This window comes from Macaca nemestrina, chromosome 4 (assembly GCF_043159975.1).
Source record: "Macaca nemestrina isolate mMacNem1 chromosome 4, mMacNem.hap1, whole genome shotgun sequence".
NCBI lineage: Eukaryota > Metazoa > Chordata > Mammalia > Primates > Cercopithecidae > Macaca > Macaca nemestrina.
In genome coordinates, this window is record NC_092128.1 from 152,430,113 (window position 1) to 152,458,100 (window position 27,988).

Genomic DNA, 27,988 nt, shown 5'->3' on the forward strand with positions numbered 1-27,988 from the left:
TGAAAGCACCGCCCTGTTGCCGTGGGGGACTCTGGAAGATGTCAATGTGTCCATTTCCTTATCTACCCATACCTCGTATTCCTGGCCCATCTGGCCAAACAAGACCACTGTTGCTAGAATGTTGAACCTCATGCTCCAGTGTCTCCTTCTGTCGTCGGCTTGTTACAGGTCATGTAATATTTACTGGGAGTTTCCCAGGAGACGCGCCTCGTACCTGGCACTGGCTATACATTCCAAGGTGGTCTCACTGGATCCAGCCACCACACTTCTGTTGCCCGGGGGAACCACAATGGTGGGGGCTGTGGTTTCAGGTGTGCCAATATCTCCTGTGGCAGAGAAAAGAGAAATGTCCATGAAACTCTAAGTACAGGAGCTCCCCCCAACCCTTATCTGAGGGGGATACATTCCAACACCCCTGCGGATACCTCAAACCAAAGAAAGAACCAATCCCTACAGACACAAAATGTCCCTGATGCATGATGGCTCCACACAGGATTTTTCAACTTTATGATGGCACAAAGGCCACACACATTCAGTCCAGTCCTCGACTTAACAACGGAGCTACAAAAGCCCATTTATGACTTCCGATATTTTCAACTTCCGATGGATTTATGGGAACATAACCCCACCGTGCGTGGAAGGGCGTCTGTTCCAAGTTCCTCCCTCTGCATACATACCTGTCATAAATGTGTAAATGAGGCACACTAAGGACTGACTACAACTAATAATGAACAGAACAATGACAACATAAGGTAATGAAAGTTACACGAATGTGGTCCCTCCCTCTCTCTCAAAATATCTTACTGTGCTGTACTCTCCTGTTTTCGGACCATGGTTGACTGAGGGTAATGGAAACCACAGAAAGTGAAATGACAGCTAGAAGATGGGATGATCGGAGCATGACAAATGAAGACCATGGTCAGAGCCATGTTAATAGGAAACACAAATCTCACGGCCCTACGTGAACCCCCATGAGAAGCTCTGGGGCGGGGTCACCGTCCCTGGCCTTTCTCAGACCACATGAGCTGGGGTCCAAGCACAGCCAGTGTCCTCAGGCACAATCCACAGCCTGTCCTATAGGGCATGGTTACTGGGCCTTACGCTACTGCTTCGTGTGTCGTGTGGCTAAGGGGCTTTATTTAAACTGTTTGGCATTTTCCAAAATGCTTGCTGGCTTTATTTTTCTTTTATTGATTTAAGACTTTGCTTACTGAGTTACCTAGTCTACCTGCTATTTCCAAATCTGTTCAATTCCACAAATATTTCGTGTATCAGCCACTATGTTAGGTACGGGTGTCATTGGAAAGCAGTGGGCATTCTTAGTCCTGTCCAAATGTGCTTCCTTGGAGCCAATATATTCAATTAACAAAGTGTTCAGTCCCGTTACTGGAGTTTTAATCCCTTTTTCCTTTCTGAAAAGTAAATATCCTGAATCTATGTTTTTTGAGTATCAAACTATAAATAATTTAGCTCATACTTCTGGTGACAAGGGAGAAAAAAATAGGACATACTTTTGGCCGCTTTTCTCTAAAATACATTTAACATCAAAATTAAACTACCCGCAGTACACTTTACTACTGTTTATTTAGGGAAAATGAAGACCAATCCAACATTTCTAGAACAGGGATTTCAATAAAGGGCGGAGATGTAAGAGGCTGGAAATAAAAATAAAGGGAAATGACTGCAAATCCAAAACGCTTCATCTGGGCTTCATGCTGAAGGGAGTCGCCACCATTGTGAGCGGCGGAGGAAGATTCTGGCAACTGAAAGGTTCTAGCCTGCCGGGCTGGCGGTGGGGTGAGGGCCACTAAGAGAGAACAACGGGAGAGAGAGGACTGGCTTCTCATCAACACTGATTTCCCAGAGTTCTGTGCTCTGGCTTGCACTGCCTAAGCAGTGTGTGATTTTTGTATTAAAGGTGCATGTGAATCCTCAAAGAAACACAGAAGCTTGATGCAGACAGAGTCAACTAATTAATGTTTTAAAACCTCTATGTTGATGGCATATGAGGCTGACTCTCACTCAGCCCTGGGTCCCTGGGGGGCTGAGGCAGCCTTCCCTGTCTCGAGACTCTCCAACTCTGTAGCGGACCCTCGAAGCTTCTCCGGACACCTTCCTGCTGGTGCCTTCCCTTTGTAAAATTGCCGAGATTCTTGGGCTGGTTATCAGATTTCTGAGGAGATGGCGGAGTCCAGATGCACTCACGATGGGGCAAAGGACATGAACGGAATGCCAATCAGACTAATGGCCTGCCTGTCACCTGTGAAAGTCGCTGATGAGAAACGACCGGAGAAGCTAATATTTGCAAATAGTTATGAGAAGTGAAGGGAGGCCGTGGCTAATGCCGAAAGGTCACTGAGCAGGGTGCTAATTTGGCATTAATCACTCCTCAGGCATGGCGGCAGATGAGGAAGTCTGAGCTCAGGGCTGGGGATGACGCCTGAGGAGGACGGTCCCTGGGCCACTGACTCCCTTCTCCCCAGACTGGTGGGGGCTCAGCTCCTGGCAGACCCCAAGGGGCTGTGCTATGGACAGCTGAGCCCCAAGGCTGAGTTCACAGCCCCACAGGGCCAAGCGCCACAGGCACCACACACGCCCCTCCATCACAGGGTTCAGCCCCACCACAGGAAGAGGAAGCTGTCCCTCGTGTTGATTCACCTAGAGCCTTAAAAAAAGCAGTGGTGGCCGGGCACGGTGGCCCACGCCTGTCATCCCAGCACTTTGGGAGGGTGAGGCAGGCGGATCAGGAGGTCAGGAGATCAAGACCATCTTGGCCAACACAGTGAAACCCTGTCTCTACTAAAAATACAAAAAACAAATTAGTCGGGCATGGTGGCCCACGCCTGTAGTCCCAGCTACTTGGGAGACTGAGGCAGGAGAATTGCTGGAACCCGGGAGGTGGAGGTTGCAGTGAGCTGAGATCGTACCACTGCACTCCAGCCTGGGCGACAGAGCAAGACTCCATCTCAAAATAATAATAATAATAACAACAAATAAATAAATAAAAAGCAATGGTAATACACACACAAGATCACTACCACAGCAAGGTCAAGGTTATGTAGGTCTTCTGATGGCAAAGTTATGCATTTTCTATTGAAACTGCACAAAAACATTTCAGTAGAATATTACGTAAGTGACCAGAATCCAGATATTCCAATAGCAAGGAGAGTGCTCATTATAATACATGATCCTGGTATATTTTCTTCCTTTACAAAAAATTGTTTTAAATTTCAATCAAATTCGTATGTGCACATAAATTAAAAAGAACAGTACAGAGAGGCTTAAAATGAAACAAAACCATACCCCCTCCCGCTAAGGCAGTCTCCCCTAAATCTGTTAGTGTTTTATCTTAGTTTTGAGTTCCATGTCTTTAAACTATAGGCATCTATTGCTATGTCTTGTTTTCAGCCAATCTGAGACATTATCTATTGACTTTCTGCTACAACAGATGAACTTTTAGCTCACACCACTTTATGATGATCTCAAACAGGATTTTTACTTCTTCTGTTATTTACCTGTGTTATATATATATATATGAATATATGTAAATATTTTAAAAAGATATATAGATATATATTTTTAAGTGATATAAAGATAGCTATAGAGATACATAGATATATATGTATATATTTTTAAAAGATATACATAGTGAAACCCCATGTCTACAAAAACAGACACACACACACACACACACACACACACATATGCAAATACATCTTTTTAAAAGGAAAGGCAATTAGAAATCCCAGGGGAAAAAAAATCTGTAGAAGAAAGAAATATAATCTCTCTATACTGTCTAGCTGTGCAGTAGATGATAATCTTGACATAGCAAATATAATATAAACACTGTATTTTTTTTTAACTTTAGAATTAATCTATAGTCTAAAATGCCAGATGTAATTCTGCCGAGGAAACAGAACATAAATGTTTGGGTTTTTTTTTTATTTGTTTTTGTTTTTGTTTTTGTTTTTTTTGAGACAGAGTCTCGCTCTGTGGCCCAGGCTGGAGTGCAGTGGCCGGATCACTGCAAGCTCCACCTCCCGGGTTTATGCCATTCTCCTGCCTCAGCCTCCCGAGTAGCTCGGACTACAGGCACCCGCCACCTCGCCCGGCTAGTTTTTTGTATTTTTTAGTAGAGACGGGGTTTCACCGTGTTAGCCAGGATGGTCTCGATCTCCTGACCTCGTGATCCGCCCGTCTCGGCCTCCCAAAGTGCTGGGATTACAGGCTTGAGCCACCACACCCGGCCACGTAAATGTTTTTAACCTCAGCGATATAAAACTACAGAAGACGGAGTGAGGTGGAAGAGCAGAAGAGAACTGAGGGTAAGGGTGGCTTCTCATTACACAATAGGGAGAGAAAAGCTACTGATTCCAGTAGCACAAGAAATAAAGAAGTGTGTGTGTGTGTGTGTGTGTGTGTGTGTGTGTGTGCATGCTCATGTATATACCTTAGAGTTATAATGGTAAACAACAAAAGGCCTACACATACTGTTTGGACTATATTTTGAGAAGGATGTGTGAAGACGCATGAGTTAAAAAGCTCATCTGTCACAGCGGGAGGTCAATAGGTAACGTCTACGATTGGTAAATGCAGAATTAGCAATAGACATATTGTTAAGACACAGAGTTAAATATTAGCACAAAGGGCTAAATAGAGAAGAGCATGCCTCTGGTGTGAGAGTGGCGAAAACTGCTGCACTCTGTTTACAGCCTTTTGTACTGTTCTCTTTTATCCACATGAAGGCAATCTACCGAGTTCCCTTTAAACATAGACGTTCCCTCTCCTGTTCGGTGTGGACTCGTCACTCTAAGAGTCTCCTCCACTGCATTCTTGGGTAACACCCGCTGTTCCCTGGACCTCACTGTCTCCTCCTTCTTGGCATATGTCCTCACTTAACTAGAGCATCCTTAAATAACTTAAGGAAAGGTAAGTTTTCAAAGTTCTTGAATGAAGTAAAGAATGATTTTTGGCCAGGCTTAGTGGCTTACATCTGTAATCCCAGCACTTTGGGAGGCCAAGATGAGTGGCTAGTTTGAGATGAGCCTAGGCAATATGGCAAAATCCTGTCTCTATCCAAGAAAAAAAAAATTAGCAGGTTTGGTGGCACATGTATGTAGTCCCAGCCACTCAGGAGGCTGAGGTGGGAGGATCACTTGAATTCAGGAGTTTGAGACCAGCCTGGGAAACACAGTGAAACCCCATGTCTACAAAAATAATTTTTTTATTAGCCAGGTTTGGTGGTCTGTGCCTGTGGTCCCATCTACTTGAGAGGCTGAGGTGGGAGGACTGCTTGAGCCCAGGAGGTTGAGGCTGCAGTGAGCTATGATCGTACCACTGCACTCCAGCCTGGGCAACAGAGCAAGACCCTGTCTCAAAAAAAAAAATAAATAAAATAAAATGCGTCTAAGTGTGTGGGGGGGTTATAAATTGTGATAGGTAATTGAAAGGCCCTTTCACTCTAGACATGCACACTCATTAGCGTTAGTTCCTTCATAATTTTCTCCCCTCTGTTTTCTCTGCTTTTTTCTTTCTAGGGCTCTTATTGGTTGGATTTTAGGACTCTGGATTGATTCAACATGCTTCTTACTTTTTTCCAATATTTTCCTTTTTTTAATTTTGGAAAGAGCACCTCACCTTTATCTTCTAACTTGTCTTTTGGATGTTTATTTCAGTAACTATATTGTAACTCCCAAGACTAACTTTTTGTCCTGTGTTCATTTTTCATTGCATCCTGTTCTTGTTTTGTAGGTGAAATACATTTCTAAATGTCTTGGAGGGTATAAATACTTTCTGAAGTTCCGTTTTGTGTTCTTCTGGGATCTTTTTTCTCCCTCTTTGTTAATTTGATATATCTTTTACAGGAAGGGCTTTCTTCAAATGATCCCTGTGTCCTTTCACACATATGAATGAACCAGGAGATGTCAACTGACGACTTCACGTTAATAAAGTGAAACACTCACAACTATTCTGAAGGGACCCCAAATCCCAAAATGTGGATGCCTTTTCTCTGGGGCCATTCATTATCTATATAGACTTCTGTTTGTTCATCTACCTTTTTATTCTAGCTTAACTATTCTGCTTACAGTTTGAGGGGTAACAAGTAGACTGTTTTTGTTTGTTTTTGAGACAGAGTCTCACTTTGTCACCCAGGCTGGAGTGCAGTAGCACAATCTCAGCTCACTTTGACCTCCGCCTCCCAAGCTCAAGCAATTCTCCTGCCTCAGCCTCCTGAGTAGCTGGGATTATAACATAGACTGTTCTTTATACAAACTATCAATGGTTCCCCCTGCTTCTAGCTCTCTGTCATAACCAGCCCCTCCATGACCAAGTCTGCCCCAAGTGTCCCCAGGCTGAGGCCCTCTCCCCAGGTGGTTGTGATGCCGCCCTCTGAGATCCTCTTTCTGGGTGTTTGTTCTCATCCTTCTTTGGTACTGGCTCCTCTTCCTTTCTTTTTGTCATTGTGGACGTAAGTCTCTTCCTCTTTTACTGCTTTTGAGTGGGTTTTTTGCTCCTTTTGTAAGCAAGAGGAAGTCAACGGATGGACTTTGCCATTTTTTGCCTGCCATGATGCCTTTCTACCAAAAGGTTTCCCAAGTTGAGTTTTTAGAAGATACAAAGAATATCTAAGTATTTTAAAAAGAATGAAACCACTTCTTTATTTCTGTTATTTGCATATCTGAGATAAAATAAACACTCATCAAATACTCAATGATTAATTTATCATAGATATTCTAAAATGGCCACCGTTATTATTACTTTCCGCTTCAACGTCCTACATTAACAAAATGCCACATACCAATGAATAAAGCCTCAGTTCCAAGAACGAAAACAAAAGTAGAGAAAGGAATTCTATTTTGCCAAGCTGCCATGTAGCCACGAAACAGCTTGGTAAATGACTTACACATGTTGGCCATTTAATATAATGATAACCCAGTAAGATAACGATTGTTATCCCCCTTTTACAGATGAGAAAATCGAGGCCCTAAGTCACATGGTTTCATGTGATAGAGAAAAGCTTTAAATCATGGAATGTCTTCATCCAGAGTTGATAATCTTTCTTTTACGTAATGCTGCCTCCTCCTAACAAAAACACTGGTTGTACTCTGTTAAGCAAAAATTAAATGAACTAGAACACTCCTTCCCTCAAGCATTTCCTTAATTGAGACTTTACAGCAGCGATCTCAACTGAACGTTTCCCAGGCTGGTCTTAGGTGGCTGGAGGTGAAGACACTGAATCAAAAGAGGATTTCTGCAGAAGTCAGCAACCAACGGGCGCCAGGTAGCTTCACAGGCAGAAAGGCAAACACTTCAGATGATGCCTCTTTGTAGTTACAGGAATAAAGAACATGTAGCAGAGGGAAACGAAGACTAATCCTAGTCAATTTCCCCCACATGAACCTCTTTACTCACAGAAGAGGCTGAGGAAAGAGAAGCTGTCTAGGTCACATTTAATTAAAAAGTACATTTAAAGAACATCAAGTCTCTGAAACAGAAAAAAAAATAAAGTTCAAAGTTAACCCGAACTGCTAAGCTGTGGAATTACTGCAGATAAAATTGGATGAATGGAGAACACCTCGTTCTATGGCAGCCCACACCGTGCTCCAGGTTGGGGAGCAGGTGAATGAGAGACAGACAGCAGGTCACGGAGCCTCGGCGCTAGGAACATAACCAGGAGGCAGGGGTGGGGTGGGGGGAATGAACCCTGCCCTGAAGGAGGAGAGGAAAGGGAGCAGCCCTGTGGGCAGCTGGGCACACAGCTCTCCAGGCAGCCAGAACAGAAAATGCAAGACCCCCTCGATGCACAATGGGGGAGAAGGGGGGAGGAGGAAGAAGGGGAGAAGGTAAGAACAGGGGAGGAGGAAGAAGGGGAGAAGGTAAGAACAGGGGAGGAGGAGGGAAGGGAGGAAAGGGGAGGGGAGGGGAGGGGAGGAGGGGGGAGGGAGAGGAGGGAATGGTAGGAAGGAAGAGGGGGAAGGAAAGGGGGGGGAAGGGAAGGGAGGGAAGGGGAAGAAAGGAAGAGGGGGAAGGGAAGGGAGGGAAGGGGAAGGAAGAGGAAAGAGGGGAAAGGGAGGAGGGGAGGAGAAGGGGGAGGACGAGAAGGGGGAGGAGAAGGAGGGAGAAGGGGAGGAGGAGGGGGAGGGGGATGGCGGAAGAAGGGGAAGGGGGAGGAAGAGGAGGAGGGGGAGGGGGAAAGAGGGGGAGGGGGGAAGGAGGGGAAGGGGGGAGGCTGGGGAGGAGGAGAGGAAAGGGAGAGGAGGAGAAGGAGGGGGAAGGGGGAGGGGGAGGGGGAGGGGGAGGAGGAGGCGGCAACGGCACCTTGAGCCTGGTGGGAAGGCAGGAAGTCTGGCCACAGCTCAGAGGGCATATGCTGCCCTTGGGGCTCTGAGCACAGTTGCTCCCCCACACTTTTGTTACAAAGATCTCAGCACCTCATTAAAAAACACAGCCTTCTGTTTCCAGGAAAAGTCGACGCCGTAAAGCAGTGGGATTTTCCAGAACGTCGGAGAGAGCAAATCCTACGTTTTGGTTTACTCTATTAAAACCACTGTTTTCCGCATCTGGATTTACAGCCGAGTGCTCCTGACGAATATGCCTCTTGAAACTTTCGCAGCAGCCAGCTGGAACAGGGACAGGCCATGGGCCGTTCCCGGCACATGGCCAGGCTGCTCCCTGTGCCACACCAGAAAACAGTGAGGTCAAAGCTGCCCTCGACCAAAAGATGCTGAGTCACATTTTCCCTGAGTCATGAGACTCATGCATAACTTCCAAGTGGACATGGGCAGCAGGAACCATATAAATAGACATTTCCAACGAGAAGCGCCTTTGTTGTGAGAAAAACCGTAGTACAAGTGCCACAAATTCTAAGATTAAAAACAATCTCCAGGGTTTTCCTTTTTAGTGTGTCTATAGGGGTTTTGTTTTTGTAGAAACAGGATTCCGCCAAAAAACCAGCAGGTAAGGGGGGTCAACGGGGCCATCTGAAAACCCAGTATCTTCCTGCTCCAAAAATAATTGGTCTAAAACTTATAGAAACGAGAGAAAACATTTTTTCAAACACACATGCGCATGGAAAAAGACCCTATTTGAAAAGCTCAGTGTTGAGCAATGCGTTCTTCGGCTTCTTTTAAATCTTTTTTCAACATCGTATCAAGTATTTTTTGATCGTGTTGTCCAGATGAGATAACAGTTAGAAAAATGCTTTAAAATTGTGCCAACTGGTTATCTGGAGAGAAGATGAAGGGATCCCTCTCAAGCTGCTGCCTCGGGGACCTCTGCTCTTCTGACCCTGCCCCGTCTCTGTATAGTCATTACCTGCTGGTGGGCTGGTCCGTGTGAAATAAGGAGGGACGCATGTGTTATTTATCTTTGTACGCAGCAAACTGCCTAGACGACAACAGCCTGACTATAAGCACTTGCCGAGAGAAGAACAAAGTCTTGTCCAAATACACTACGGCTGGTTATCACCAGCAGATCACCATCGCTACAGGATGGCTGTAATGGTAACAACTGCCTCTTATTTCAGGAGCACGGTGGCAGGTGCTGGGGATACAAAGTTGAACCGGCTAATGTCCGCCTCACCAAAGAGGTTTGAGTTTGGTGGAGGATGACAGCCACATGAACAGAGCAAGGACGTTGGGGCGGGGCTGCGAGAGCCAGAGAGAAGGGAGATGGAAGGGCGTGGAGCGTGGGTGTGGCGTTGAGGTCAGTTCTTCCAGGGGAAATTGGGAAAGTTTTGAGCGGGGAAGATGGAAAGGTATCCCCAGTCAGACAACAGAAGGAAAGGCATTTCAGGAATAGGAGAAAAGGAGGGAACCCGTTTGGCCCGTTTGGGAAAAAGGAAGCAGTTCTTGGTGGCTGAGGGGCAGCGGGGGCATGGGCGTGGCCACAGCTGGCCACGGAGGAGGCAGGAGTGCCACACTCAGGAGTGCGGACTTGACTCATCAGAGAATGGAGAAGCAGGCAAGGGCATCAAGGAGGAAAGCCACAGCCAGTCTTGCACACTGTCTAGAGCGGGTGGGAGCGCTGTCAGGGAGCCACAGCCAAAGCCTACCACAGGGTTTGGGAACAGGGTGCTAAGTCCAGTGGGTCCAGGGTGTTGCTAAGAGGATGAAGAAAGATGGGGGTGCGTATGACAAACAGAAGGGGCAAAGGGAGGGGTGAGAGGCACAGAGGCATCTAAGACCCCTTGCTTCTCACCAGGTTTCTCGGTTGAGCTGCTTGGTGGGTGGTCGGGCAACTTATAAGAGGGAAAGTTCAGGAGATGGATGGCGGCTGGGAGTGGCAGTGCTGGCGTGTCAGGAGGGAGGAGAAGGGAAGGTATTCTGCAGAAGCTGCCCAAGTTTCCTAAGAAGTATCTGTGGGATACCCAGGTGTGCAGGTTCAGGGGGTACATGGGCGGTGATTGAAAGTAGGAGGCTAAGGGGCCACTCCATGAGCGCGTGAGGAGCAAGCACAGGAGACGGCCTGCAGAGAAGCCAGGGAGCACTGACCTTTATTTTTTTAACTATTTATTATATTATTATTATTATTATTATTATTATATTTTTGAGACAGAGTCTCACTGTCACCCAGGTTGGAGTACAGTGGCACGATCTCTGCTTGCTACAACCTCTGCCTCCCAGATTCAAGCGATTCTCCTGCCTCAGCCTCCCGGGACAGGTGCCTGCCATCACACCTGGCTAATTTTTGTATTTTTAGTAGAGATGGGGTTTCACCATGTTGCCCAGGCTGGTCTCCCAAAGTGCCTCAACCTCCCAAAATGCTGGGATTACAGGCGTGAGCCACCACACCCGGTCAGCACTGACCTTTAGAGAGCAGGCCCAGGGAGTCCATTGAGGACAGTGAGAACGATGGCCAGAGCAATGAAGGAAGAAGATGCCATAAAACGAGAAGGAAGGAGACTACTGTTTTTTCCCCAAATGAACAGGCGTTTCCATGTATAAAACCAAGCCTACTTCTGCTCGAGTTTTAAGATGAGTCTTTGAGTTTGCCTTGCAGGACGGTGGCTAAGGAACGCAGAGCTCTACAGAAGCGGAAGTCCTGACCCCCACCAAGGAGGGTTTCACCGTCCCGCAAAGCACGTTTAGAACATTATCCAACCTGAAGCACTATTCTGTTCGGTTCTGTAGGTCAGTTTCTGCAGCCAGGGCGGCTCCGGCCATCCTCCACCTGCTTTCTGACAATGAGAAGCACAGGAACTGGTGAGTCTTTGATGGCTTGGAACGCTCCCCATGCATCACAAGGTGCACTGGTGGTCTTCCATGGGCTGGGTAAAGACAGCTCCATGACCCTTCACTTAAAATCAGGTGGATTTGCTGCTTCTCAATTGCCTTTGGAACTATGTGAAGACTGTCACCTTTCTCTGCATTGTTAAAATGGCCTGGAAAAGGAATCAAGCACTTTCCTGTCTGCAAAAAGCATCTCAGAGCAACAGGTGTGTTGGATCTCTTGCCACCAAGGAGAGTAGGCATCTGGATAGCTCAGGCTGTGACTCTGCCCCGGGACACATATTTTTAAAGAGACTCTTGGAGATATATACGTATATATGTATATGTATAGATATACATTCAAGCGATTCTCCTGCCTCAGCCTCCCGAGACAGGTGCCTGCCACCACACCTGGCTAATTTTTGTATTTTTAGTAGAGATGGGGTTTCACCATGTTGCCCAGGCTGGTCTCCCAAATATCTATATGTATATATAGACATACATATACATATATATACGTATATATCTCCAAGAACCCAGAAACATTATTATTTTTTTCTTAAAATGTCCAAAGTGAAAGACGTGCAGGCAGCAGGCAGATTGAGGTCATTCCCCAGCCCACCAAGAGGCAAATCTCTTGTGGTAGAACCTGGGCAATTTTGAGATGCACTTTATTGTGAAAACTGAAATTCACTGTGATTTCTTTTCTAACAAGAAAAAAACATGTTCACGAGATAGAAAATTCCTCCCACCCTTTACCTTTCCCACATTCACTTTCTTAATCTATACTCACCCAGTCCCTGGATGGTGGAGGCTGGTTTACACATTTCTGAGTGTATATTTTGTTGTGCGTGGAGGACATTTTCTATCCTTTTAAGAGCTGCCTCCTTTATAGTTCATCATCCAGAAGGCAATCACGAATGCGAAAGGTATTAGGATCGTGCAGTGAGAGGAATCAGATGTGTGGGACTGGGCAGGCACCCTCACAAACCCAACCCCAAAAGATCTAATCCCCCAAAATCCCCTGGAGACAGGTGTTCCCCGCTGACTAGATTCTTCTCATTTCCTGCCCAGCAGGAGGAGGGAAAGGGAGGAAATACGGCCGTACATCCCATTTCCAATTCTCTCTTTCACGCATCTTCATTTTTATCTCAATACACTGCTTCTGGACTTTTCTACTGACGAGAGATGATAAATAAAATAATATGACAGTTTGACAAACAATCCGGCAGTTTCTTTTCTTCTCATTTATAACATATTTGAAAACCTACACATTTGGAAATGAATGGAAGGTAACAAAGAATGTATCCTCTTCGGCTTTTTACTGGGCAGAGAAAAATGAAGGTGATAAAAGACAGTGCTGCAGTTGGCTCATACATTTGTTTTATTTATTTCAGGATGAGCACAAATTGATAAACCATAAAATAGGTGCATGGGTTTAGGAGTTGCATGATTGGACACTAGAGTGATCCAAATATCTGACTCAAGAGACAACAGCTGAGGATCTGCTTTTTTTTTTTTTTTTTTTTTTTTTGAGACGGAGTCTTATTCTGTCGCCCAGGTTGGAGTGCAGTGGCACGATCTTGGCTCACTGCAAGCTCTGCCTCCCAGGTTCATGCCATTCTCCTGCCTCAGCCTCCCAAGTAGCTGGGACTACAAGTGCCCGCCACCATTCCCGGCTAATTTTGTTTTTGTATTTTTAGTAGAGACGGGGTTTCACCAAGTTAGCCAGGTTAATCACGATCTCCTGACCTCGTGATTCACCTGCCTCGGCCTCCGAAACTGCTGGGATTACAGGCATGAACCACTGTGCCCAGCCGAGGATCTGCTTTTTATCCAAACACATAAATGCGTAATCTCCCACTGAGTAGAAGTACCATCCCCAATAGAAAGACTAGGATCATAAGTCTTTTCAGTGGACCAAGTTATGGGTAAGAGGGTATTTGTCTCAAGATTAGGTCCACTTCTGAATGGAATTCTGAAGTTGCTGAGAATGTAACCAGGCACGTAACAGATCACTTTTAGCTGTGATAAGAAATGGCCTGGAGGCCGGATGTAGTAGCTTATGCCTGTAATCCCAGCACTTTGGGAGGTCAAGGCAGGTGGAGTGCCTGAGGTCAGGAGTTCAACATCAGTCTGGGCAACACGGTGAAATCCCATTTCTACTAAATATACAAAATTAGCTGGGTGTGGTGGTAGGTGCCTGTAATCCCAGCTACTCGGGAGGCTGAGGCAGGACAATCACTTGAACCTGGGAGGTGGAGGTTGCAGTGAGCTGAGATCGCGCCACTGCACTCCAGTCTGGGTGACAGAGTGAGACTCCCTCTCAAAGAAAAAAAAAATGCTCTTGAGTAATTTTGCCAAGCATGCAAGCCTGGGCATGGAGCCCAAGCCCATCAGGGCAACTGATGCCGGTCTGAGGCTATTAACATGGACAATGGGAACCTGCAGGACGCACGGGCAGGGGTCTTTGAAGACTTTGTCCTCCTCAACCCAAACTGCAGGAGCTCCCTGGCACAAAGCTCTTTTCAAAGTTGAAATGAGAGACATAAAACATTGAGAGGCTGCTAGGCCAAGTGGCTAAGATTCTTAGATCCGTCCAGTGAACACCATTGTGTTTAATACCTTGGAATGGAGGGATCCAAACGGACCTGCGATTTTGTTTTGAATGTCCACAAAAGCGTGCTGTTAAGCCCAGTGATTAAGAGCAGTGAAGACACAAGCTCACTGCCCTGATGATCCTGCCTCTACAGGCTGCGTGGTTCTGCTGCATGGCCTTTGGTCTTCCCCATGGTTCTCAGCTCCATTTGCAGGATGACTTGTTGTGCTGGTTTTGTTCGTGTCTGTCTCTCCCCACTGGAACGCATGACCACGAGCACAGGCATTTTCATCTGTCCTGTTCTGCCTATATTCCTAGGGCCTAGAACGGTGCCTGACATGTCATAGGGGCCTCATAAATATCTGTTGAGTGAACAGCGTGAGGTCCTTGGGACAAGGCTGTCCTTCTTGGGTAGACCTCCGCATGACCAAATGTCATAGAGCTGAGAGGTTTCACCTCCAGATCTTGGTGCAGTGTTGTTGAGAACTGCCCTGCTCTTGAGGCACACGCCACTGCATGGACAGCTTCCTTGACATGCCAGTCAAGACCAGGCACGCAATGATCACGGCCAGGCAGCCAGGGCTTCTCTTTCACAGCCTCTCCGAGTTCCAACATTTCCTGAGTTTCGGCTGCACCTGACCATGTAGCATTCTCTGAAACATCCCCTCTGCCCTCCTCAGACCTGAGTGTCCCCACCTGTAACAGCTCTTTCCATTCCTACCTCGTCCCCGGCCAATGGCTACCTCCTGAAATCCCACCCATCCAGCAGGGCCCAGAGGACACAGTGCCTCCTCCAGGCAGGCTTCCCAGTACCCTTGATTAATGTGGCCTTTCCTCTTTCTACTTTTGGTACACTTTTATCCCCCCCACTGCGGTTAAATACACAAAACATAAAATACCACCTTAACCATTTCTAAGTGAACAGTTCATTGGCATTAAGCACACTCAAGCTGTGATGCAGTCAGCACCACTAGGCATCTCCAAAATTTTTTTTTTTTCTTTTTTGAGACGGAGTCTTGCTCTGTCACCCAGGCTGAAGTGCAGTGGCGCGATCTCGGCTCACTGCAACCTCCACCTCCTGGGTTCACACGTTTCTCCTGCCTCAGCCTCTGAAGTAGCTGGGACTATGGGTGTCTGCCACCACACCTGGCTAATTTTTTTGTTGTTGTATTTTTAGTACGGACGGGGTTTCACTGTGTTAGCCAGGATAGTCTCGATCTCCTGACCTCATGATCCACCCGCCTCGGCTTCCCAAAGTGCTGGGATTACAGGCGTGAGCCACCATGCCTGGCCCAAAACGTTTTTATTTTCCCAAACTGAAACTCTGCACCCCATTAAACACTCACTCCCCACTTGTTCCTCCCCAGCCCCTGGCACCCACCATCCTACTTTCTGTCTCTATGAACTTGATTCTAGATACCTCATGTAAGTGGAATCACACAGTATTTATCTTTTGCTGACTGCCTTAATTCACTTACCATAATGTCCCCCAGGTTCATCGAGCATGTGTCAGAATGTCCTTCCTTTTCAAGGATGAATAGTATTCCATTGTGTGGATGGACTCCACTGAGTTTATCCACTGATGTGTCCATGAACACCTGGGTTGCTCCCACCTTTTAATTAGCATGAATAGTGCTGCTATAAACAGGTGTACAAACACCCGTTCAGCTCTCTGCTTTCAGCTCTTTTGGGTGTATATCCAGAAGTGGAATTGCTAGACCATACAGCAACCTGACGTTTAATTTTTGGGGGAACCACCAAGCTGTTTGCAAAAGGCTGCTTCGTTATATATTCCTCCTAGCAGTGCATAAGCGTTCCAGTTTCTCCACATCCTTGCCAACACTTGTTACTTTGTTTTTGTTTTGTTTTCTGTTTTTAAGTATAGCCATCCTAATGGGAGTGGGGTGGTCTTTCATTGTGGTTTTATTCACATTTCTCTCGTGATAAGTGATGTTGAGTATTTTTCCATGTGTTTACTAGTCATTTGTATCTCTTCTTTGGAGAAATGTCTATTCCAGTTCTTTGCCCTTTTTAAAATCAGCTTTTTTTTTTTTTTAATTGTTGTTAAGTTGTAGGAATTCTTTGTATAGTCTGGATTTTAATCCCTTATTATATATGTGATCTGCAAATATTTCCTCCCATTCCACAGGTTGCCTTTTCACTCTGTTGACAGTGTCCTTTGATACAGAAGGGCATTTAATTTTGATTTTTTTCTTTTGTTGCCTGGGCTTTTAGTGTTACAAATATCATTGCTAAATCTAATGTCATAAAGTTTTCTTCTAGGAGTTTTATAGTTCTAGGTCTTGCATTTAGGTTTTTGACCCATTTTGCATTAATTTTTGTACACGGTGTAAGGTGTGGGGTGCACCTGCTATACTCTGTTAATATGGCTTTGTAGCAGGTGCTGCCTGTGCCCTGCCCATTGTCCCTGGCACTCACCATTCACCTACAGGCCCAGGGCTTTCTGCAAGCACCCATCAGTTCCTACCAAAGGCCATTATGTGGCCAGAGATATGGCTGGCTTACAAAGGTGAGGCAGAGAGACAGAAAAGAATGTTCTCAAAGTTGTTCTTGCCAATACAGGAGGGGAGGGGAGGCATAAATACCTAGGCTTCCTCCCCTCCTTGGGTAAGCAACACTGAAGTGGCTTCGCACAGTCTCCCTGGGGTTGCCTCTGGGCTGAGCCTCGCTGCTTACCACACTGGTGAAAGCTCACAGATCAATGCTCACCAGCGCCTTTCCCTGCTGTCTCCTTTCCTCACTCCTCTGCTCACACTTCCTGGGGTCAGCACCCAATGCACTAGTGCACACACATCTTTGTTGGGCTAACAGGCTCTGTTTCTGGGAAAGCAGGACGGTAGCCCATCTGTTTCCGCCCTTGTGCATTTGGACATGCACTTACCAGCCCCACTCCTTGCAAACTCCTGGAAGGCACATGATACTTGTGGACCCCTGTATGCTTCAGAGCATCTGGCAAACAGTAAGTGCCTAATAGATGTTTGCTAAGATTGCATGAGTCTAACTTTACATTTTCTAAATAGACATCAACGCCTGTTCCTACAGCTTCCTCATGTCAAGAATTTTGCGTGCACCTTTTTGGAAAAGCAGCAGAGCTCCTCTGCTCCTGGGATGTTTGTGACCATTTGCTGGGCTCCAGTCCACGGATAATCACATGTTCTTTGCATAGCCTGTGATTCACAAACAGTATCTGTAACTAGAAAAGTGTCCTTAATAGATAAACCAAGAACAAAGACATTCAATCCCGAGTCCCTGGAGAAAGCAGAAAATTGTCTTAACAAATGCTTTGAACACAGGAGAGAAAGAAAAAAGGAGATAAATAAGAGGGAAGGGGTCACAGTCTGTTCAGAAAATGTATCTTCAAATTCACAATTATGCCCCCTCCTTAAAATACAAGAAAGATCTTTAGAAAACCAGACTGAATTGAAGTTATTTTCTCTTGCTACAGATACACTGTTCAACTCACAGACTAGAAATTACAGCTATTGAGACGGAAGGTAAATTCACCGTCTAGTTATAAAGAGGCCTGCCTGGGTGCTGTGAGGCTGGTGAATGCTCCCCAGGGCTGTTACATTTTGAAGACTTTCTTAATGGGAACAACACCAAACAGAAAGCTTTCTCTTCCACACCTTCCCCTAGCCATGTGAAAAACACAGAGCCAAGGGCCAACCTTCCGAGAGACAGGTTTCTTGGGGCTTCTGTTTCTAACCAGAAAGGGCACCCCATGGACCAACAGGTCACCCCCTTTTTATTTTTTCATATCTTAAGTAAAACCAGACCTTCTCCGGTTAGAAATTCACAACCAAATGCTGAAAGGCAGTAGTACCCAGGACAGAAGAAATATTTTTATCAGTCATGGGGCACTTCCTTTTCTCATGTATTCCCACCTCAAACACAAAGGTTTCTACAAATATAACAACGAACACTTCCTCTGCCGTGCTTTTAGATAATTGGTGTCTTATTTATCTCATTTTTGAGGAGCACGAACTCTGAGGAAGAAAATCTTGCAGGGTTTCTATCCTAACCCACATCAAGTGACTGACTACTCCATGTTCCAAAATGATGAGGAGCAGTTAAACAACCAAAGCTAACCAAGTCCTTTGATGGCATTCATTCCAAAACAGCTACAGGAATGGAACAGCATCCTGTGTCCGAACACCAGGGTCAGCTGGGTGTGGCAGTTCACACCTGTAATCCCAGCATTCTGGGAGGCCGAGGCGGGAAGATTACTTGAACCCAGAAGTTTGCGACCAGCCATGGCAATATGGTAAAACTCTGTAACTACCAACATTTTTAAAAATTAGCTGGGAGTGGTGGTGCCAGCCTGTAGTCCCAGCTACTCTGGAGGCTGAGACAGGAGGATCACTTGAGCCCAGGAGGTCAAGGCTGTAGTGAGCTATGATCATGCCACTGCACTCCAGCCTGTCTCAAAAAAAAAAAAAAAAAAAAAAAAAAATTAGGATCCAGGAGCATTTACCTCCAGAGGATGGGGAAAGGACCTGTGCTACCCTCATCTCCAGGTGGGCCTGGCTGGGCTGTGTCCTCTACCAGCATGGTGGGACCAGCTGCCCCAGGGCAGGTTCTGGGCTCAGCCTCTTTGGGGATTCATTGTTTTGAGTGGAGAGCCTTGATTCTGAGAAGCGTAAATAATCAGGCTCAGCACAATTGGCCACACCCTATCTGAACACACAGGTGAGACAGAGGCAGGTGCTGGCTTCTTTTGGGGGGTCTCTCTGTCCCTCTCTCTTGTGTACATGCTTGTTCTCTCCTGTCTATCTCTGGGAATGGGTAGGTCATTGTTTTGGACGAGGAGCAGAGTGAACAAGGCCACAGAATGAGCCAGGCACAGGGGTGCTTTGATAGTGAAGAACGATAACTCGCAACTGGAGAGGAATTTCCTCTTCTGTTTTCCCATCTCTTTTCATTTTGTTAGAAGCTGCTATATCAGAATTACCCCTGGGTGTCACAACAGAGGTACAAACAAATCAGGAAGTCTTCAGAGAAGAAAATATTTCTTTTTCCGTCTGCCCCAGCTTCCTTTAAATGAATAAAGTCAGTCCCATAGTGCAAGAATAGAGTACTCTGCTAGAACAAGGCATTTTCTGATATGACCCAGGGTTATCTATTTAAACCAACTGGTTCTCTACTCAATCTGCTATGAAGCAAGGTTTCTTTCCTAAATGTCAACATAATCTCATTTATATTTTGGTTGCAAATCAACACTGACAATAAATCTAAGGTTGACAACAGAGAGAGGAAGAGAGCACCAGGTGGAGGCTGTATGTGTGGAGAGAAGTGCAAAAAAGCACAGCTAAGATCCCTCCTAAGATACTCACTTATGGGCGCATTATCACAAGCATTACTGAGCGGGGAGCTACTGCTGCTAGAAACATAAGTAGTCTGTTCACATAGACTGGAAGGCAGGTGAATAAAAAATGAAATCCTAATTCCATTTATGTGATTGTTCAAATATATTAAGAACCAAGCTGGTCAGTGTGCGCCTATTAAAAACGTGGCAGGTCAATGATTACTCAGCAAATCTGGACTGTGCAAACTATCAATCCAAACCAAGGAACAGTAAGAGCAGCTCAGACACCCAGCAATTCGTGCAGATTTAAAGCAGAGCGATGCCCAGCATGGATAACAGATGTATAGCAAATTTATGGAAAATCCAAAAGTAATTAAGGCAAGTCTATTACAATAGGCACTGCTACCAAACCTCTCCCAAAGCTTCTAATAGGAGAGTGTCATTTGTTTATTTAAAAATTTCACTTGGTCTCTGTTCAGTCTATGGAAAAACTCACACATAAGAAGTAAAATGCCCCATATGTTGGCACGGAGGGGGAAAGAGAAAAAAACTAGGCACTTTGGTAACCAGCAAAGCACAAATCCATAGTATAGACCAATCAACCTACGGATGCTGAGTGAAACTCACTGAGGAAGATGGCGGGGAGCTTAAGGAGCTCAGGGTGTACCTCACATGCCTGAATAGAAAGCAAGGATTTCCCCCCAAATTATTCTTCCAGAACAAAGGAGGGACTTGGTTAGCTATGCAGTTACTTACTAATTATTGTTTTGGGATGTTGAATATTCATAGTTCCCTCATGTTGGTTAGGATAGAAACCCCATAAGATTTTCAACCTTGGAGTGTGTCATTCTCAAAGATGAAATAAAGGTCGAATGTGGTGGCTCACGCCTGTAATCCCAGCACTTTGGGAGGCCAAGGCGGGCGGATCACGAGGTCAGGAGATCGAGACCATCTTGGCTAACACAGTGAAACCCCATCTCTACTAAAAATGCAAAAAATTAGCTGGGCGTGGCGGCGGGCGCCTGTAGTCCCAGCTACTTGGGAGTCTGAGGCAGGAGAATGGCGTGACCCCAGGAGGCAGAGCTTGCAGTGAGCCAAGATCGTGCCACTGCACTCCAGCCTGGGCAACTGAGCAAGACTCCATCTCAAAAAAAAAAAAAAGATGAAATAAATAAGGAATTGATTGTCTAAAACCATGGCAGAGGAAGTGTTCATCAATATGGCTGTATGAACATTTGCACTTAGGGTAGGAATATGTGAGAAAAGAAAATGCCCCTGACTGATAGAATATTTCTTCCACTCTGGGTACTACCACCTTTCAGTGTTTGGTTGTGAATTTCTCATTTGAGAAGCTCTGGTTTTACTTAAGACATGAAAAAATTAAAACAGGGTGGTCTATTGGTCCATGGGGTGCCCCTCCGGTTAGGAACTGAAGCCCCAAGAAATCTACCTTTGGCTGAATCCTTATAATGTCTCTCGGATTACAAGTGCTCTCCAATGTCTTCATTTTTATTCATACTTATTTAGAAAAGGAATGATTATACATGTCCATCTGCTATTATTTACATAAATAAAAATTCAGCGAGATGTGCAAAAATCATTGTTCTTTTACAACTAAGACTTTTCTAAGAAATGGCTATAGATAAGATGTTCTAACTGATGCTGAAAATACAAATCTTAAATGCATTTATACATACCTTTTCTTCTTCCAAATCTAGTACAACTCTTATTTTACTCTGAGAGACTTTTCTTTTCTTTTCTTTTTGGTGAGACAGAGTGTCACTCTGTCACCCAGGCTGGAGTGCAGTGGTGTGATTTCTGCTCACTGCAACCTCTGCCTCCTGGTTTCAAGTGATTCCCCTGCCTCAGCCTCCCGAGTAGCTGGGATTACAGGCGTCTACCACCACACATCGCTAATTTGTTTGTATTTTGGCCTTTCTGATTAATTAATTTCAACCCACTTATGAATTAGCTTAATTTGATGCCAGGATTTTCAGTCTCTGAGCAATGGAAGAAAACATCTGGCTTTACTGGTGTTCTTGAGACCTGTCTCTTCCATGTCAGTTCCATGTCAGTGCTTCTCACACTTGTCTGTGTGCGTGATTCAGCGGGGAATCCTGTTCAAGTGCAGATTCTGCCTCAGCAGGGCTGGGGTGGGATCGAGACCCTGCATTTCCACCCGACACCCAGGTGAAGCCAGGACTCTGGCCATGCTCTGGGAGTCGAGTTCTGAGTTATTCAAAGAAAAAGGCACGTTTTCCAGCACCTGGTGAGTTACTCAGCACCTGACAATCAAATCCTTGTTCCTGAAAGTGGAGCAACAACCAGCACCACAGACTTCTCCTGGCAGCTGGCTGTAAAGGTGAAGTCTCGGTGGGTCACTCCAGACCCATCGAATCAGGATCTAACTGTTAACGAGCTGGCTGGGTTACACATACGTCACCTCAGTGCCTTCTCATTCAGTGTGAGAAGTTCTGTGCTGGGTGGGCTTAGTCTCCAAGTAGGATTACATTCATCTCTTTACCAATTGAATTACATTCACCTGTTTACCAATTAGGTAAAATAAACAAATAAATAAAAAAACCCGCCATGTTTTCAGGAACATGACACACTGGCTCCCCTCACCTCCCACCATGGGTAAAAGCTTCCTGAGGCCTCAAGAGAAGCTGAGCAGATGCTGGCACCATGTACAGCCTGCATAACTGTGACCATGTACAGCCTGCATAACTGTGTGACCATGTACAGCCTGCATAACTGTGACCATGTACAGCCTGCATAACTGTGACCATGTACAGCCTGCATAACTGTGAGCCAGCTTCTTTATAAATGACCAGCCTCAGGTGTTCCTTTGTATCAATGCAAAACCAGCTAATACACCTCTCCACCTATCTACAGATGACCTCATCAGCCATCTAGCACCACAAACCCCACCACCCTTCAAGGGCTGGATCAAATCTCACCTCCTCCAAAACACTCCCTATCGCTCTGACCTTTCCTCCAAATCCCTACAACCCTCACAGAGTATATTACAAAAGATAACACTTCAATCAACATTTTGTTCAGAGGAGTTTAGAACAGTTCCACCACTTTAAGGATGCCAACAAAATCCTGAAATTAACCTTCAAACACATTCTTGGGGAAGAGAAAAGAAACACAGGAGCCCTATTTATAGGTTCCTCATAAGTCAAGGGATAAATACAGAACGCTTTTCTGGTTGTTGGATCTCCGGAAAAGAAAGAACAAGCTAGAAGGTATGAGAAAGACATAAACAACCCCACCAACTGGGCAGGTGTGAGTGTCTGGTGCATGAAGATCAGTCGCGTTCAAGCTGGCAGACGACAGCTGGCCACGCGATCAAAGTCCACAACCCCCTGAGGAATCTGCAGAAGATCAAGAGGAACGCTTCATCAAGTCAAAATAACCAGTGACGGAATTTGGCGGCAAGCTTGCTGTTAAGGATGGTAAGAGGATGACTATAAGCCAACTTCAGATAATCGTTTACCCAAGGGCAAGGACGAATGCATTGGTTTCCTACCCATAATAAAATCCTAAGGCAGCCTAGACTTTTTCGAGGGACACTCCTCTCCATCTAGAGTTGACGTCGGGAAGGATAACTGCGTCTGATGTGTCCTCTGGTGATACTGAGAAAGAATATGGAACAGGGCAGAGAGTTGGGTCTAGTGAGACAGGTTTTATATTCTTAAAAGAAGCCCATTGCCGTGCTGCAGTTCAGCCGAGTGACAGAATGCACGCGTGGGGTTTCCCACCTGGGCAGAAACAGCTCTGCCACTTTGCTATTTGAATTTGAGTCAGTTCCTGACCACCTCTGGGCCTTAGTTTCCTCATTTGTAAAGCGTGGTAACACCCTCTGCCTTGAAGATTCCTGTAAGTGTGAAAATTGGTGAGAATGCATGGGAGGTACTGGACCTGGTCCTCGAGGCAGGTTAGGGGCACACTGGATGTTGGTTATTGCCTTTGCTATCATTGTGGTTATTGTTATTCTTAGCATTACTGGCGTTTCCAAAAAAAAAAAAAAAAAAAAGCCTTCTGTTTCTACTGGAGAGTAGAATTAAAGCTAGATAAAATCAGTCCTGCAATTTCATATTTTTTGACTTGAACTTTTCTTCACTATCCTTTATTAGTTTTTTTATTAAAAAATTTCATCATTACCATCAAATAATATTTGTACACGTAGATAAAATGTGTGTATATTAATCAAATTAACTCATGAAAGGTTTTTAAGTTGTAGAATCGAGGCATTTTAAACTAAATAATACTATTGGCTGTGGGGAGTTTTATACTGCAAAAATAAATAAATAAAGGTTTAACTATCTAGAGAATTCAGACCAAAAAAACTCCACTTGTACTTTAATCAACGAGCTTGGCAGGCCTGATGGTTCTGGATACAGTAGATAATGAGTATAATTTATGTTAACGGAGAATTCGATTAATTTTCCTATACCTTTTTTGAAGTTATATCATTAATTGCTTTTAATGCTTCCTAATCAAGACAGAGGCAGTCACTGAAACAATTAACCTATTCCTGAAGGTGCAAATGGAAAGATAATTCATCAGTTTCCTAATTTTTTCCCTCTGCTGCAACACTAGCTCAGTTTCTCTCACCAAACGTTCCTCTACTGAGCACCCACAGCAGCTGCTGCCAGCAATCAAAAAAAGAAAACAAAACAAAACAAAAAACAAAGAATCTGCTCATTTGTAAGGGTCATTCTTGTAGTTCTGTGGTGAGGAACAATCATTTGTTAACTTAGGAAAGAACCTCGGTCGCAACCACAATTTCCATTATCTAAAGACAGTAAGTGAACCAGATTCCCGCAGAGAGGTATATACCTCAGAAACCTATCTATTTATGAAATTCGATGATATTATTTTTACTTCTGAGCAGAATGCACTCCAAAGTGGCCAAAGTATGTTCAGGCAAGCAGGTTGGACATAACAGTGGCAGAGGAGAGAGATGGACTCTTGGCTGCAGCAGCTGTTGGCTGAATTTAGTCTTCAGCCGTGGTGGACCACACACCCTCTGAAATGACAGTGTCACAGGACAAGCTCAGGCTTCGAGGCCTCCTACTGTGAAGTCTAAGTCCTGCCTTGGCTGCCCACGAGCTCTCTGACCCTGGCAGGCTTCCGTTTCCTCCAAAGTTCCCCTTTACTACAGGAGAAAAGGGGTTATGCTTATTTTCTAGAGTTGTGAGAACAAAATATGTACGATGCATATAACACAGCAGCTAGCACACAGTAGGTGCTCAATAAATGAAACACTCCAATACACCTAATGAAAAATAGGAGAGAAGCTAAAGAGCCCAATATTTCCTAAATTTAAAAAAAAAATTCTATTTCAATTAGCAATATGGTTGCTTTGGAATGTTACTTTTTAAAAAAAATAATTCTGGAATACCAGCATGTTCCTAACTTTTTTCCATTTAGTGTGATGATGTCAGACCTGGTTCAGTAAGATCTCACAGGCTATTTCTGGGCTGCCCAAATCCAAACTATGAAATCTATGCTGGAGAACAGTGTGTCAGCCCTACCTGCCCGTCACAGGAATAACGGAAACCCACTGGTGGACAGTTCAGGAATTCCTCCATGGCTGAGAGCGCGGTGGAGGCATTGAGGGGCCCCAAGTTAAGCCCAAAGGGTGGTCAGGCTACTGGAGCAGACTTTTATTAAGTTCAAGTCCCACAAGTCCTGCTGGAAATGTGGCGTCTGACTACCCTCACCCCTAAATGCAAAAGGCTTATGGTTCCTGTTTTACTCTAGGAAGCCTGACGTGGTCTGGGTCACACAGTTGCTAAATGGGTGAGACCGAACGCAAAGTCAGGTCTGCAGATGCCACAGCCTGTGTTCTGAACCACCATGACTTACGGACTCGTAGAGAGTGGTGGCTGGTAGGTGACAGCCTGGGCTTTAAGGGATGAGTCTAAAATCAAAACAGGATGGCACGATGGCTCACGCCTGCAATCCCAGCACTGTAGAAGGCTGAGACGGGCAGACTGCTTGAGCCCAGGAGTTCGAGACCAGCCTGGGAGTCTGAGGCACAAGGATCACCTAGACCCAAAGAAGTCAGGGCTGCAGACAGCCGAGATCACACCACTGCACTCCAGGCTGGGTGGCAGAGTGAGACCCTGTCTTTAAAATACAATAAAAACAATTTCATGATGTTTCCCTCTAACCAATCCCAGAGAAAACTGGGAAAAGACAACAGAAACAAATGTAACAGCTGATAGACAAAACATAACAAACTGAAGGTGTGTTGGGCACCTACTGTATGCCAGACACTATGCTAAGTGTCTATAAAGTGTAGACTGCCATTTTCATTGCTTACAAAAGCCCGTGATTTCATTCCTTCTGGCTGAGGGTTTAAATGAGTGGCCACGGGGCCCCTGATGATCGGTTGTACCATCTAGAGGCTCAGCATCAAAGCCATGCCCTTCCCACGGGAACACATGCTTCTGTAGACTCCACTAGTTCTTGTTGCACAAAAAGGGATTTATCCGGGTGCTGGGAGACTAGAAAAGCCGCCTTGTGACTCTGCATAGGTGACACTTACTTCCCTGAAGTCACTCAACATCCTCCTCACAGGCCACACTCTCACGTGCTGCCCTTACAACCCTCCTGAACCCCTCTTTACTTTAGGACCTGAAAAGGGATAACACATTTGTTCAACGTATTGCAAAAACCTACTTGTGGCAATACAGAGTATTGTTAACAACACAATTCCAAAAGATAATTTCCATTTCATCAGTGGGAAAAGGGGGAGTGGCCAATGGCTGACCCTGTGTTTTTCAGTCTGGTGGGAGGGCTGCGTGGGTGTCTTCTCAGCCAGCTGGAGGCACGCACCTGCCTAGCCCTTCTGCAGCAGGTCATTAACTCATCTTTCCCTCCGAGATGGCTCTGAATTTTACAAACTTCCCTTTAGCGTTTCCTCAGCTGAAAAGAGAAGGAAGGGTCCATGTGCCCCATGCTGCCTGCCCACTGCAGAGTGCCCCCCAGGGCTGCCCTCTGAGCACCCTGTCTGGATGGCAAGAGAACAGCGAGAACATGCCGTCTCTGGAGATGCATTCTGTACGCGTTCATTTGTCTCCACTCTGTGTCTGGATTAAAACTGCTTAGTTTGGTGACGAGAGACTCATAGAGGTAGTTCCTCCTGATGAGGGTAGAAACGCCGTCGCTTTTGCCCTAACAGCTTGAGCAGGGAACCCAAGCATGCGTCACTGACTGCAATTCCCAAATGCAAACTTGAATGTGCTTTTTCCTCTAAGCAAACTCAGAGGGCAGGGGCTTCTACGCAGCTTCTCTTCCTTGCTTCTTTTTATTTTTTAATAAAGGGCAAAGAGTTCTCAGCTTTTTTTTTTTCTTTTTTCTTTTTTTGATTCAGAGTCTCGCTCTGTCACCCAGGCTGGAGTGCAGTGGCCAGATCTTGGCTCACTGCAAGCTCCGACTCCCGGGTTCACGCCATTCTCCTGCCTCAGCCTCTCGAGAAGCTGGGACTACAGGCGCCCGCCACCTCACCCGACTAATTCTTTTGTGTTTTTAGTAGAGACAGGGTTTCACCGTGCTCGCCAGGATGGTCTTGATCTCCTGACCTCGTGATCCGCCCGCCTCGGCCTCCCAAAGTGCTGGGATTACAGGCGTGAGCCACTGCGCCCGGCCTCTCAGCTTTTTTAATAAAGAGCAAAGGTTCTTCCTGGAAGATGTGCTCTGTGTTTCTTCCTGTTCAGTCGTCTTAGAATTCCCCATGGCAGGGGGCGCCATCTGGGGCTTCAGTCCTAAACTAGGCTGTGGGACAGCTCCGGGGCTCTGGTTCCTGGAGTGGGGTGTCTGGAATTGCTTTATCACATGCTCAGGACAAGCAGACAGACTCTGAGCTACAAGAAGACATGGAGAAAAGGCAAAAATGAGCTGACAAATCAGTTGTCAGGAGTCACATTAAGAGGCTGGACCTCGCAGGTCCCACAGCCCTGAAGAGGCTTAAGCTGATGTCCTCAGGCCTCCAGCTGGGGGAAAATGACAGTGACCATTACTAGGAAGGCACACCCCAGGCTTGAAGCACCAGACAAGTGAGTTGTCCACCATGAAGGCAGCAGACCCCTCACCTCTGTCACGCACATACAGGAACAAGGAAAACAAACATTTCAAGTAGAAAGAACTATGACAGGTAGGAGGAGGGCAACGGGTGAAGAAATTCATTAGTATCTTTCATGCCACTTTGTAAACTTGAAAATTAACATGCCAAAACTCTCTGAGGGATGGCTTATGGGAAAGCTACGGATGGACTGCAGGTGCCGGGAGGCTGGAGAAAAGGGCTGTTTCTCTGGGAAGCTGGAGAAATGTCCCGAACACTATTGTCATTGGTAACAGATGATAACATATAAGACCCGAACAGAATCGCTGGCAGCATCGGTCCTTCTCCCTGTTTGTCATCTGACAGTGAACATGTACGTGACCAGGACAGCCCCGGGTGCGCCAGGGGTGGGGGAGATCACATCCCGTCACCAGGACGTGCCCATCTGTGGTCAGGAATGGCTGCCCCATCCATTCGCTCAGCCAGTGCCATCCTTCTGCCCGAGTGGAACACAATTTGACGTCTTCCAAGAAGTCATCCGGGCAGCCGGGCTAGAAAGTGAGAGCCTATAGTTCATTGTAACTGAATGAACTGAGCCACCCTAACTCCATCCTCTCCTTCCATGGAACTGCTCCTCAGGCTGATCCACTGGATCTCAGAAATACTCGGGAGTCCACCGTCTCCCCATCCCCAATGCCAGACCCTCCTCACCCCCAACTGGATGGTTACAGCAGCTTCCCCTCTACTCTGTAAATCTCCCTTGGGTCATCCTA

At 45.8% G+C, this 27,988-nt stretch overlaps 1 protein-coding gene and 1 long non-coding RNA gene across 11 annotated transcripts in view; one reads left to right on the forward strand and one right to left on the reverse strand.

Annotated features, from left to right (window-relative positions):
* LOC105483388 (sidekick cell adhesion molecule 1) overlaps nt 1–27,988 on the reverse strand; it is a 960,109-nt gene that overhangs the window by 313,045 nt on the left and 619,076 nt on the right. For all 10 annotated transcript variants that reach the window (XM_071095418.1, XM_071095417.1, XM_071095416.1 and 7 more), the window contains one exon: nt 215–326. In XM_071095418.1, the coding sequence (XP_070951519.1) occupies nt 215–326 (112 nt within the window). The remainder of the gene's footprint in view (nt 1–214; nt 327–27,988) is intronic.
* Nucleotides 619–7,124, forward strand: LOC105483386 (uncharacterized). The gene is made up of 3 exons (XR_988222.3): nt 619–752; nt 4,746–4,929; nt 6,969–7,124. It is a non-coding gene; the product is annotated as an uncharacterized lncRNA (long non-coding RNA).